This window comes from Rutidosis leptorrhynchoides, chromosome 4, assembly GCF_046630445.1.
Source record: "Rutidosis leptorrhynchoides isolate AG116_Rl617_1_P2 chromosome 4, CSIRO_AGI_Rlap_v1, whole genome shotgun sequence".
NCBI classification, from domain to species: domain Eukaryota; kingdom Viridiplantae; phylum Streptophyta; class Magnoliopsida; order Asterales; family Asteraceae; genus Rutidosis; species Rutidosis leptorrhynchoides.
In genome coordinates, this window is record NC_092336.1 from 212,049,996 (window position 1) to 212,065,047 (window position 15,052).

The window sequence follows — 15,052 nt, forward strand, 5'->3', positions numbered from 1 at the left end:
TATCATAATATCATGTTAACTATATATATATATATATATAACCATATATATGTCATCATATAGTTTTTACAAGTTTTAACGTTCGTGAATCACCGGTCAACTTGGGTGGTCAATTGTCTATATGAAACCTATTTCAATTAATCAAGTCTTAACAAGTTTGATTGCTTAACATGTTAGAAATATTTAATCATGTAAATTTCAATCTCAATTAATATATATAAACATGGAAAAGTTCGGGTCACTACAGCTTTTAGGACGTGTTACGATCATTATGAGTTTATGGTTATGCCATTTGGTTTAACTAACACACCAGCTGTGTTCATGGACCTCATGAACCGAGTGTGTGGGCCATATCTTGATAAGTTTATCATTGTCTTCATCGATGACATACTTATCTACTCAAAGAATGATCAAGAGCAAGAAGAACATTTGAGAAAAGTGCTAGAGTTGTTAAGGAAAGAAAAACTGTATGCTAAGTTTTTAAAGTGTGCATTTTGGTTGAAAGAAGTTCAATTTCTCGGTCACATAATGAACAAAGAAGGTATTCAGGTGGATCTGGCAAAGATTGAAACCGTTGAAAAGTGGGAAATCCCGAAAACTCCGAAACACATACGCCAATTTTTAGGATTAGCTGGTTACTACAGAAGATTCATCTAAGTTTTTTTCAAAATAACAAAACCCTTGACTGCATTAACGCATAAAGGGAAGAAATTTGAATGGAAAGACGAACAAGAAAAAGCATTTCAAATGTTGAAGAAAAAGTTAACTACGACACCTATATTGTCATTGCCTGAAGGGAATGATGATTTTGTGATATATTGTGATGCCTCAAAGCAAGGCCTCGGTTGTGTATTAATGCAACGAACGAAAGTAATTGCTTATGCGTCTAGACAATTGAAGATTCACGAGCAGAATTATACGACACATGATTTGGAATTAGGTGCGGTTGTTTTTGCATTAAAGACTTGGAGACACTACTTATATGGGGTCAAAAGTATCATATATACCGACGACAAAAGTCTTCAGCATATATTTAATCAGAAACAACTGAACATGAGGCAGCGTAGATGGATTGAATTGTTAAATGATTACAATTTTGAGATTCGTTACCACCCGGGGAAGGCGAATGTGGTAGCCGACGCTTTGAGTAGAAAGGACAGAGAACCTATGCGGGTAAAAGCTATGAATATAATTATTCGTACTAACCTTACTACTCAAATAAAGGAGAAGAAGGAAAGTTGAAGAATGAAATACCTAAAGGATCGGAGAAACATCTTAATATTCGGGAAGACGGAACCCGGTATAGGGCTGAAAGAATTTGGGTACCAAAGTTTGGAGATATGAGAGAAAAGGTACTTAAGGAAGCACATAAAACCAGATATTCAATACATCCCAGAGCGGGAAAGATGTACAAAGATCTCAAGAAACACTTTTGGTGGCCGGATATGAAAGCTGATATTGCTAAATACGTAGGAGAATGTTTGACGTGTTCTAAAGTTAAAGCTGAAGATCAGAAACCATCGGGTCTACTTCAACAACCTAAAATCCCAGAATGCAAATGGGAAAACATTACCATGGATTTCATTACTAAATTGCCAAGGACTGCAAGTGGTTATGATACTATTTGGGTAATAGTCGATCGTCTTACCAAATCAGCACACTTTCTGCCAATGAGAGAAGATGATAAAATGGAGAAGTCGGCGCGATTATATTTAAAGGAAGTTGTCTCCAGACATGGAATACTAATCTCTATTATCTCTGATAGGGATGGCAGATTTGTTTCAAGGTTTTGGCAGACATTGCAACAAGCATTGGGGACTCTTCTAGACATGAGTACTGCTTATTATCCACAAACTGATGGGAAAAGTGAAAGGACGATACAGACCCTTGAAGACATGCTACGAGCATGTGTTATCGATTTCGGAAACAGTTAGGAACGACACCTACCGTTAGCAGAATTTTCCTACAACAACAGTTACCATTCGAGTATTGAAATGGCGCCGTTTGAAGCACTTTATGGTAGAAAGTGCAGGTCTCCGATTTGTTGAAGTGAAGTGGGGGATAGACAGATTACGGGTCCGGAGATAATACAAGAAACTACCGAGAAAATCATCCAAATTCAACAATGATTGAAAATTGCCCGAGTCGACAAAAGAGCTATGCGGACAGTAAAAGAAAAGATATAGAATTTGAGATTGGAGAAATGGTTATGCTTAAGGTTTCACCTTGGAAAGGCGTTGTTCGATTTGGTAAATGGGGGAAACTAAATCCAAGGTACATTGGACCATTCAAGATTATAGATCGTGTCGGACCAGTAGCTTACCAACTTGAGTTACCTCAACAACTCGCGGCTGTACATAACACTTTCCACGTCTCGAATTTGAAGAAATGTTTTGCTAAAGAAGATCTCACTATTCCATTAGACGAAATCCAAATCAACAAAAAACTTCAATTCATTGAAGAACCCGTCGAAATAATGGATCGTGAGGTTAAAAGACTTAAGCAAAACAAGATACCAATTGTTAAGGTTCAATGGAATGCTCGTAGAGGATCCGAGTTCACTTGGGAGCGTGAAGATCAGATGAAGAAGAAATACCCGCACCTATTTCCAGAAGATTCGTCAACACCTTCTGCAGCTTAAAATTTCGGGACAAAATTTATTTAACGGGTAGGTACTGTAGTGACCCGAAATTTTTCATGATTATATATTAAATGAAAACTATATTTGCATGATTAAATGTTTCCAACATGTTAAGTAATCAAACTTGTTAAGACTTGATTATTTGAAATGAGTTTCATGTAGACAATTGACCACCCAAGTTGACCGGCGATTCACGAACGTTAAAACTTGTAAAAATTATATGATATATATATATATATATATATATATATATATATATATATATATATATATATATATATATATATATATATATATATATATATATATATATATATATATATATATATATATATATATATATATATATATATATGTAGTTAACATGATATTATGATAAGAAAGTATCTCACAAGGTATATTAACAATGAGTTATATACATAAAATGAGACTATTGAATTAAGAAAACTCGAAACGATAAATATAATGATTATTGTTATAACAACGTCTTACTAAATACATATGTATCATATTAAGATATTAATACACCATGTTAACATGTTAAAAAACAATTTAACATCTCATTTAAGTGTAATAACAATGGATCAATTACATTTAATAAATCGTTAACTTAAAGGTTCCGAAACAACACTTACATATAACGACTAACGATGACTTAACGACTCAGTTAAATGTATATACATATAGTGTATTAAGATGTATTAATACACTTTTGGAAGACTTCATGACATATATCAAAGTACTTCTACTTAACAAAAATGCTTACAATTACATCCTCATTCATTTTCATCAACAATTCTACTCGTATGCACCCGTATTCGTACTCGTACAATACACAGCTTCTAAGATGTATATACTATTGGTATGTACACTCAATCATCAGCTCCTTAGCAGCCCATGTGAGTCATTAAACATGTGGGAACCATTATTTGGCAACTAGCATGAAATATCTCACAAAATTACAAAAAAAATTATAAATCATTCATGAATTATTTACATGAAAACAAACTTACACATCCTTTATATCTAATCCATATACCAACGACTAAAAACACCTACAAACACTTTCATTCTTCAATTTTATTCATCTAATTGATCTCTCTCAAGTTCTATCTTCAAGTTCTAAGTGTTCTTCATAAATTCTATAAGTTCTAGTTTCATAAAATCAAGAATACTATCAAGTTTGCAAGATTACTTCCAAGCTTTCTAATCCAATCCAAGTAATCATCTAAGCTCAAGAAATCTTTCTTATTTATAGTAAGATATCTTTATAATACAAGGTAATACTCATATTCAAACTTTAATTCAATTTCTATAACTATAACTATCTTATTTCGAGTGGAAATCTTACTTGAACTTGTTTTCGTGTCATGATTCTACTTCAAGAACTTTCAAGCCATCCAAGAATCCTTTGAAGCTAGATCAATTTTTTTTACTTCCAGTAGGTTTACCTACTAAACTTAAGGTAGTAATGATGTTCATAACATCATTCGATTCATATATATATATATATATATATATATATATATATATATATATATATATATATATATATATATATATATATATATATATATATATATATATATCTTATTCGAAGATTTAAACTTGTAATCACTAGAACATAGTTTAGTTAATTCTAAACTTGTTCGCAAATAAAGTTAATCCTTCTAATTTGACTTTTAAAATCAACTAAACACATGTTCTATATCTATATGATATGCTAACTTAATGATTTAAAACCTGGAAACACGAAAAACACCGTAAAACCGGACATACGCCGTTGTAGTAACACCGCGGGCTGTTTTTTGGTTTGATAATTAAAAACTATGATAAACTTTGATTTAAAAGTTGTTCTTCTGGGAAAACGATTTTTCTTATGAACATGAAACTATATCCAAAAATTATGGTTAAACTCAAAGTGGAAGTATGTTTTTCAAAATGGTCATCAAGATGTCGTTCTTTCAACGGAAATGACTACCTATTTAAAAAATGACTTGTAACCTGTATTTCTGACTATAAACTTATACTTTTTCTGTTTAGATTCATAAACTTAAGTTCAATATGAAACCATAGCAACTTGAATCACTCAAAACGGATTTGAAACGAGATAATATATATTGCTTTATTTCTGTACATCTAACCGTGGACAACTAGTTGTAGGTTACTAACGAGGACTGCTGACTTAACAAACTCAAATCATTAAAACGTAATAAAAATGTTGTAAATATATTTTGAACATACTTTGATATATATGTACATATTTGTTATAGGTTCGTGAATCGACCAGTGGCCAAGTCTTACTTCCCGACGAAGTAAAAATCTGTGAAAGTGAGTTATAGTCCCACTTTTAAAATCTGATATTTTTGGGATGAGAATACATGCAGTTTTATAAATGTTTTACGAAATAGACACAAGTAATCGAAACTACATTCTATGGTTGAATTATTAAACCGAATATGCCCCTTTTAGCTTGGTAGCTTAAGAATTAGGGAACTGGCCCCTAATTGACGCGAATCCTAAAGGTAGATCTACGGGAACTAACAACCCCCATTCTGGAATTCGGAATGCTTTAGTACTTCGAGTTTATCATGTCCGATGGGTGTCCCGGAATGATGGGGATATTCTATATGCATCTTGTTAATGTCGGTTACCAGGTGTTCACCATATGAATGATTTTTATCTCTATGCAGTTTGCGAAATGCCTGATATGAGATGTGTTATAAAAATGAAATCTTGTGGGCTATTATTATGATTTGATAATATATAGGTTAAACCTATAACTCTACAACATTTTTGTTGACGTTTTAAGCATGTTTATTCTGAGGTGATTATTAAGAGCTTCCGCTGTTGCATACTAAAATAAGGACGGGATTTGGAGTCCATGTTTGTATGATATTGTGTAAAAACTGCATTCAAGAAACTTATTTCGATGTAATATATTTTTATCGTAAACCATTATATATTGGTCGTGTGTAAACGGTATATTTTAGATTATCATTATTTGATAATCTACGTAATGTTTTTTTTTAAAACCTTTATCGATAAAATAGAAGTTATGGTTGTTTTAAAAATGAATGCAGTCTTTGAAAAACGTCTCATATAGAGGTCAAAACCTCGCGATGAAATCAATTAATATGGAACGTTTATAATCTATATGAACGGGACATTTCACCAATAGGGGATATTTATTTGTCAAAAGAAATACGTTCTTGATTTTCTTGCAGAAACAGGTATGATTGACTGCAAACTAGCAGAAACTCCTATGATTCTAAATCAAAAGCTATATATGGAAGATGAAGCTAAACTTGCTGACAAAGGGCAATACCAAAGGATGGTGGGAAAACTCATCTACCTCGTCCATACTCGGCCAGACATTGCACATGCAGTAGGAGTTGTGAGCCAATTCATGCACCAACCACAGGATCATCATATGGAAGCAGTATTTAGAATCATCAGATACTTAAAGAAAACAGTGGATCATGGGGTCGTTTTCAAAAGGAATGGACATCTAAAGACTCAGATTTACACTGATGCAAGCTGGGCAGGAGAGAAAGGAGATAGGAGATCTACATCCGGATTCTTTACACTTGTCGGGGTTAATCTAGTGGCATGGAGAAGTAAGAAACAAAAAGTTGTCTCACTCTCAAGCGCCGAGTCAGAATTTAGAGGGATAGCAAAAGGAGTAGTTGAAGCCCTATGGATCAAGAAGTTGTTAACTGAAATTGGTTTTCCTCCAAAAGAAGCGATTCAAATCTACTGCGATAATGAAGCACCTATCGCTATCTCAGAAAACCCCGTTCAACATGATCGTACTAAACATGTGGAGATTGACCGACACTTTATCCGAGAAAATTTGGATGATGAAATCATCTCCCTCCCATCTATCAGATCAGAAGACCAACTTGCTGATATTCTCACCAAATCTGTCAACGGATGACTCTTCAGCGATGTTCTTAGCAAGTTGAATGTTGGAAATCCCACCATTCAACTTGAGGGAGAGTGTTAGAATTAAAGCTATCAGTCAACATTGGTCAAATTACCTAAAAAGGTAATTTGACTTTAGGATCATAAGTAGTCAACTTCATCATATCCCAATTTGGAAGATCACATGACTGCTCAAGTGTAAACAAGTAAACGGCTACAAACAGGCTGCTCAGCAACAGTTTTCCATTTGTGTAATGGTGGTTCCAAAAGTCTTAGTGGAGCCTAACCATATTTAGAAATAGCTGTTGTAAGACTTAGGATATAGAAGCAACACTTAGCAGATTGCTCAATCATTCAAAAATCAATACAAGATCAAATTCATCAATTTCTTTAATTTTAACATATACAACATGAAAGATAAGGTGATAATAACTCGCGATAACTTACTCAATCGTTTTCGTTGTTCCGCGCTCCCTCGGGTGTCATCAATCTTCTCGAGAAGTTGTGTAGTAAGTTCTTTTGGGGCGGGACGGGTAGCGTCTCAAAATTGTCATGGGTTAAATGGAAATCGATCCTTGTTCCATACGGGGAGGGCGAGTTAAATAAAGGGTCATCTAAAAGCAAAAAATTGGGCTTTGGTAAGTAAGTGGTGGTGGCGCTTTCGCACTGAAAGTAAAATACTTTAGGTTGATGTCATCAAAAGCATCTATGGGTGGAACGGGGGGTTGGGTCAAACTAATCCTATTCCTTCATGCAGATTTAACTCGGTTTGGAGTAATTAACATTATCAAGCTTGGGAAAGATCTGCTTAATATTGGTATGGATCTTAACTTATTGTTTGAAAGAAAGCTTGGCGATGGTTGTGAATGTGACACTTTCTTCTGGACGACATATGGGTTGGTGGTACGGGTCTAAAAGAAAGGTTTCCTCGATTATTTCAATTGGAGGTCAATCAAAATGCTTTCGTGAAGGACAGAGTTACTTTTGAGAATGGCTCTTGGGTTTTTCGTGGCACTGGATGAGGAGCATTAGAGGCAGATTAGTTGATGAACTAGAAGATTTAATCTCTCTTGTCCAAGGGGTTACGGGATTTGACCAAAGGGTTGGGTCGTGGGTGTGTAAGTTGGACAACAACATGTTGTATAAGACGAGTGTAATGGCCAAAAGAATCGACGAGCTTATCTTGGCTGGTCATTGTTCCAATTTAGGTACTTTACGCAACAAATTAATCCCACAAAAGGTGGGCATATTCATATTGTGGGTACTCAAGGAACGTATTCCGGTTCAAGATGGAATTAGATAAACGTGGCGTTGATCCGTTTTATGCCTCTTATGTAATGATATTCCTGAATCTGTTGAGCATGCCTAAATTTCATGCAAATGTGCCTTAGAAATCTGGAATGGTGTTTTTAAATGGTGGTGCCGAAGTGCTCCTCATATCACGGATATTGCTAATATGTTCTCGGGGGATGGGGTAACGGGTTGTCGGGGTCGACAAAGGCGATTTGGCAGGCTGTCGCGTGGGTCACGGGATATTATATTTGGAAGAACAGAAATCAAAAAGTTTTTCATAAAGATTTGTGGGCAACTCCGAAGATAGATAGTGAAATCCAAGACGTTCGAATGGATCAATAACCAGTCGAAGAATAAACTGCTCGACTGGCAGCGGTGGTTGTTAGAACCGATGAGCAACTTTGATCCTGGGTAGAGTGAGAGTGCAACAGACGAGATGCTTTCATTGATATCGAGATTCATACTTGTATATAGTATCATGTGGGGCTAATTTGTTTTGATCTTAGGCCTACTGTTAATATCTTGTTGTAACATTTGGTGTGAGGTTTGACATGAATGTTAGGGTATTCTGCAAACTCATATTGCAGCCCATTCATTCTTCCTTTGTAAATAATCCTTTTAATGATATATACTATTTGTTTGCCTTAAAAAAAAAAAAAAAAAAAAAAAAAAAAACACAAAGCATTAGCGTAACTAAAATTTTCTGAAATATTGACATAGTCCTTTCGGCAATAACTAATAGTTTTCTGCCATAGCAAAATATTCCCCTTGGATCTAAATCCATTATGACATGTTCAACCAACGAATGTTATCTCCTCCTAATGTGGTCCAGAACTCTTCCCTGATCAAGAGGAAGTCACGCCATCAAATGACAATGAAAATGAGGCCAAACTATTTGCAGTTCTAGATGAAATGTTGCTATAGCATAAAAGTTATACTACAACTTAACTGGATCCTTAAAGCAGACAACATAATTAGTATAAACAATTCAATTCATAAAAAGGTAACCACAAAATATTCCTCGTAGGCAAGATTCGAACTTGAGATCTCTTGCAAAGACCCCGGGGCCCCAACCACTGGGATATCTTGGAACGATATTTGTTCGTTAACAAGTACATAAGAATTAAAGACCTGTACATATAAACTACAGAAAATAAAAAAAACATATAGACTGAGTATTTACTAAATCCACCGTTGCACATAGCATAGAAAAGATTTGTCCGGTACCGGTATCAACTTCGCTAACCAACCAACAGCCCATGATACGGCTGCAACTGCTACGCAGATTCCCCAGTGTTTACCACTTAGTTTCTTTGTGTCTGCATAGCTATTCAGGAACTCAACCATCACAACCTGAAGAATCAGAGAAAACCCAATAATCATAAGAAATAACCAGTTGTTGTGAAGACCTTCAAATATATTTCGCTTCCGTAGCTTCCTCGAGTTGAATAGATTGAACATTTGACACAGCACGAAGGTGTTGAAGACAATTGTAGTCTTCACCTTTGCATCTACGTTGAAAATTGATCCACCTTTAAACTCAATGGTTGACAGGATGGTTATTTGATACAGGAGTTGTGCAAATATGTTTATCAACATTATGTTTGTTACAAGGTCTGCATCTCTTTTCACGGGTGGCATGTACATGAGTTTTTTAGTCGGCCACTCTCTCGAAAGTGCCAGAGCAGCGGCACCATTTACGATTAGATTGACCCACAACTGTTGGACTGGTGTTAACGGAACACCTCCAGCAGATGATGCTTTAAAGAAATTTATGGTAAGAGCTACTAAGTTTGCAGTTACCTGAAACTGAATAAACTTTTGGATGTTGCTCTGCGCACACCATCCCCACTTCAATGCCGTGACTACTGAATTAAAACCGTGGTTCAAAATGACAATATCAGAGTTTTCGATTGTCTCTTGAATCCCCCCCATTGAAAGTCCAACGTCCGCTTCTTTCAGAGCGGATGCATCATACGTATCGTGTCCTATGAGTGCAACCCCATAACCTTTCTTTTTCAGACACTGCATCATGAGACGCTTGTCATCGGGAGAAGAACTTGCCATTACTCGGATACTATCAACTTTCTTCATTCTTGTAGTTTTTGAGTAGTTACGGAATTCTTTACCTTCTATGATTTCTCCTGTGTTGACTTGTGGACCATGTTTAAGTATACCGCATTCTGTTGCGATTGCTTTTGCTGTGAAAACATTGTCTCCCGTTATCATCTTAATCTCCACCCCAGCAGACCCGCAAGCGTCAATTGCCTCTTTTACCCCTGGTCTGCAAGGGTTCTTGATCCCGACAATAGCTAGCAATGTCAGACCTTGTTCATTTAGTCTTTTGTAGGTTGTGGTATCTGCGGAAATCTGTTTATGAGCAAAAGCAATGCACCTGTGGCTACTTGCCGCCAATCCTTGTATCATTTTCTCAAATTTTCTTCTGTTTCTGCGATTAATTGACTTTCTAACACCGTTTTTCTGATAATAGTTCGAACACATTGCTAGTAAAATCTCAGCAGCCCCTTTCCAATGCACATGTATCGTGCCATCTTGTTTTTTTCTAATACAAATACCACTCCGTTTCTTCTCACAATTGAAGTTCTCAACATCAAGTATGGTGTAATCTAGATTCAGTTTTTGCGTATCTATACCCAAATCCGTGACAGCCCATAAATTAACTGCCTTTACCGTTGGGCTGCCAGAATCAGTAGTATTCAAACCGAATCCTTGATGGTAAATTTCAAGGAGTTTTGAGCGTAATGCATTTAAAAAGTTCTGTCTTCCCGTATTATCAATTTTCTCAAGGCCAATCCAAAATTGGTTAACTTTCATTTCATTCGAGGTCAAAGTCCCAGTTTTATCAGTGCATATGACATTGACTGACCCCATATTTACACAAGCAGACACCGTCCTGACCATCGCGTGATCTGCCATCATTCTCGTCATAATAAATAAAAGTGTGCAAGATACTGATAGCGGCATTCCTTCAGCGGTTGCCACCAAGGCACATGTAAAAGATATCAATATATCATTTGTATCCGTGCATTTCCCCTTGAAGTCCCAGTTACCATTCTTGTCTTTTGTATACCCTGTACGATACCGATACCGATACCGAATCAAAGTAATCACAAAATCAAGAAAAACAGCTAGAAGACCAAACTTTCCAAATGTAGAGCTGAGTTTTTTATGACGGGATAGCAGGGGCGATTGGTCATTGAAATCACTCGTTACAGATGATGAGCTCATCATCTTCCCCCACCCAGAGTTCATTCCCACTGATATCACAAGCATTCGAGCATACCCGTCAGTCACTTTTGAACCCGAGAACAAAAATGGATTACTGATGGCATCAATGTTAATACGATTACTCTTTCCCGACACACTTGACTCGTCAATTAGCAAACAATGTCCATCGATAAACAACCCGTCTGCTGGGACTTGAACCCCAACATTAAGAATGACAACATCACCGACCACCACGTCAGAAATACATGTCTTGCCTCCTTCCTTGTCTTATAACACATATCTTCTTTATCTTTATTATATTACTGCTAATTTGTGAGTTACGCTCAAACTGTCTCCCTAGTCTGAAATTACTAACTGCCAATGCTGTGATGTTTAGAAACACGGCCACAAAGATACTAACACCCTCATACCACCCTTCTTTAGATCCGTTATCCTTGATACCGAAACCAAGAGAAAGTATGGCACATGCTAGCAAAATCAGGTTGGTGCTGTCCTTAGCCTCCTCCATCACAAAACGAATCAACCCCTTCTGAGGTGGCCTCTTGTAAGTGTTGCAACCAAATGTGATTTTTCTTTTTATGATATCTTGCCTCATTATTCCATTTTCTAGAGTCGTGTTAAGATATATAGCCAAACCCTTGCCGCCATTGAATTTATCAAGGTTTTCAAGATTTCTGCTTTGCACCAAATCTGTGAGCTCGGGCTGATCAACTGCCCACTGCCCCCCCTCATCGGGACTAGAATTTTCCGGGATTATTTCAGAAATAGATCGAGTTCTTGTTATTTTCTTGGAAAGTTCACGAGCTGAAAACATGGCGTTTGCGAAGTAAATTGAATTTAATGCTAGACGCCATCTTTTATGGGCTTTTGTAGGATTCAGTGTCTGGCGAATCAAAGCGATACCAATTTCATTAGGCATTTTGGAAATTTTTCTCGAGATTTTGAAACCAAAACCAGAGGGTAACGGATGCCCGGACCTGAAAAAATTGTAGACAACGTCAAACTTTATATATTTGGATATACATGAACTAAAATCCTTTAACTCCAAAATGAATATCAAATGATTAACGTAAACTAGTGTCCAAAATAATTTTCCATTTTCGTGATTCAGGTAAACTTTACTTGACACTACATTATTAGTTGATCCAGTTTCCAAATATCATCATATTGGATTTTCATGTTTTTAATTTGATTTAGTTTCGCCAAAAACACAATCATCGTGAATAGAACCAAAAAAGCCCATGAACAGAGGCGAAACTAGGATTTTTTTTCATCGGTGGCAAAAAAAAAAATTTAAACCGTAGCAATTTTTTTGGACAAAATTTGAAGATTTTGGGGCAAAAGTTGGAGATTTTGGGGCAAAATTTGAAGGTTTTGGGGCAAAATATGTACGTTTGGGGGGAAAAAAAATCCTGGCAAAGTCGAAAAACCCAAAAGGAGAAGCTAAACTTAGCTTTCAGGATTATGTTTAAGCTTATTAAATTCTCTCTGTTCTTAAATAAATATAGATCACTTTTAGGATGTTACGCAAAACAGTACAGTATAATAAGGGGTGAGGATACCAATGGTGGGAGAGAACTCATAGCACCATGTTCAATCTACACCAGATTAAACTCAATCTGCACCGGATTGAACATGGTGCTATGGGTTCTTCTCTACCTAAGTTCTCTCTTAATCCTTTAATGTATAATAAGAAATAAGAATATAGATTATTTTATTCAGAAAATCAAAACCAGAACTAAAAGACCAAATCATCAATCAACAATCATCTACAAGACAAAACACAAAATAACAATAATAATTTAATAATTAATAGTAATAGTAATAGTAATATAATATAATATAAGATTAATTAATTATGGATTAATTCTTAACGATAACAATACCAGTAATTCTATATCATCTTAACACATTCAATAAACATGATACTCCGTACTAACAGTATAACAAGACTACACTACATTTGAATAAGATATACTTGAGGCTGAGATAAAAGATGATCAGATCTGAAAAAATATACACAAAAAGAAAATAAAAAAGAACACTTACCTTTTTTGTTTGCTGAATTTTTCTAGAAACAGAGTACTTGAACTCGAAAAGTGCTTGCTTTCACTGAATCTTATTCCAATTTCAGGTTTATATTATTATAGATGAGACAAATGAGAGATTGACATTGAAGCTTGAATAATTTCAGGTTTAATACTATGAGTATAAGTATATATTTTTTGTACTACTCCCTCCGTCCCAGATTAATTGTCCCCAGACAAAAAACACACAGTTTTAGGAAATCTTACTAACTTTATTTCTCCACCAATGAAATATCTTCTCTCTCCAGATCCACCAATGAAATATCTCCTTTCCTTTCTATTTATGGAAATAGACAATTAATTTGAGACATCCCAAAATAAAATACTGGACAATAATTTAGGGACGGAGGGAGTATTAGACTATTAGTTGCACAATTGCATTCTGTTTATGGTGGGCGTCACTTCCTTGACTTTTTTGAATATCCCTACAAGTTTAAAAGTGTGATGTTTGTGGACTGCTAGTGGAATAAAAGTTAGATAAAATTTCCCATTTCTTTCATAGGTAGTATATATATATATATATATATATATATATATATATATATATATATATATATATATATATATATATAAGTTAGATAAAATTGCCCATTTCTTTCATATGTAGTATGTATGTATGTATATATATATATATATATATATATATATATATATATATACCAACGGACCTGTGGTCCAGTGGTACTCGGCCCAAATGATCCTTGGCTCCACACATGTAAAGATGAAAAGGAATAACCATGCAGGCTCGATTCCGGGTCCTGATATGCTGTAGGAGTTTAATGGTGATGGTGTTTTGCCAGGCTCCAGTGACATACGGGGTGCGGCTGGATGGGTTGACATAGTCAACACAGGGCTAACATGTCTCTGCCGATACACATGTTTTTTGAAAAGGAATATATATATATATATATATATATATATATATATATATATATATATATATATATATATTGTGTCTGTTTCACCAGTATATTTTATTTTCTGAATTTTTCATCCTTAAAAGCATTTTTAAATACCAATTTTATCCCTCTTCTTAACAAAAGTTAATTGAGTCCGTTAATACTATTCACATAAACTATTCACGTAATCTTTAACTAATTAAATTATAAAAATTAATTCATTCTTTCTCTCATTATAGCTGACATTTCAAAACCTTCAAATATTTAAATATACATCAAGAGGGTGGAATGTAAATCCATAAATATAGTATTTTCTTTATTGGTAACATTATATATAGTTTAGGGGTCAAAACAGCACTTTCAAATTAAATCATCACTGTCTTCGTTTACACACGATATCAATCCCAGTTTCATTCATTTATATATATATTTTTTTTTTGAAAAGCAGAATTTTATTAATATAACACAACACACAGTAGGCTATAGTTTACATGCCTATCTCAACTTTAGTCTCAATATATACATACAGTAGTCATTGTTGCTAAGGTAGTAACCATTGACACTATTACACAAGAAGACTAGAAGGATTGTGCAACCAAGTATGCCAATCAATTTGCCTCGATTTACATCTTTTCGCGATCCATTCATAGCTCATGACTTGTATCTCACTTAGTGCCACCGGACTCGTCCAACAATTATTTCTAAAAACTTTGTGATTTCGATTTTTCCAAATTAGGTAACCACACGTCCACTCAACCGCTTGCCAAATCTTTGCCCCTAATGTTGACATTGCACGATTTGCATGACCTTTGAATAACTCGTTGATGCTCAAGTTTGTCACTCCACCAAATCCCCACCAATCATGAATCTTAGACCAAATCTCAAGGCTTAACGGACATAAGACGAGAGAGTGATCAACCGATTCAATCCCGCCGTTGCAAATTGGGCAACGAACG

At 35.2% G+C, this 15,052-nt stretch overlaps 1 protein-coding gene and 1 pseudogene across 1 annotated transcript; one reads left to right on the forward strand and one right to left on the reverse strand.

The window, feature by feature from the left end:
* The first annotated feature begins 5,876 nt into the window (after window positions 1–5,876).
* Window positions 5,877–6,581, forward strand: LOC139841394 (secreted RxLR effector protein 161-like). Its single transcript, XM_071831613.1, has one exon. It carries the CDS (start codon window positions 5,877–5,879, stop codon window positions 6,579–6,581), a length of 705 nt encoding a protein of 234 aa, XP_071687714.1.
* A 2,369-nt stretch (window positions 6,582–8,950) lies between these two features.
* Window positions 8,951–13,250, reverse strand: LOC139843283 (putative calcium-transporting ATPase 13, plasma membrane-type; annotated as a pseudogene).
* Window positions 13,251–15,052: the final 1,802 nt, after the last annotated feature.

Excerpts from the sequence above, each read along its gene's own strand:
- LOC139841394 (XM_071831613.1), top strand. The coding sequence starts at position 5,877 with ATGATTGACTGCAAACTAGCAGAAACTCCTATGATTCTAAATCAAAAG.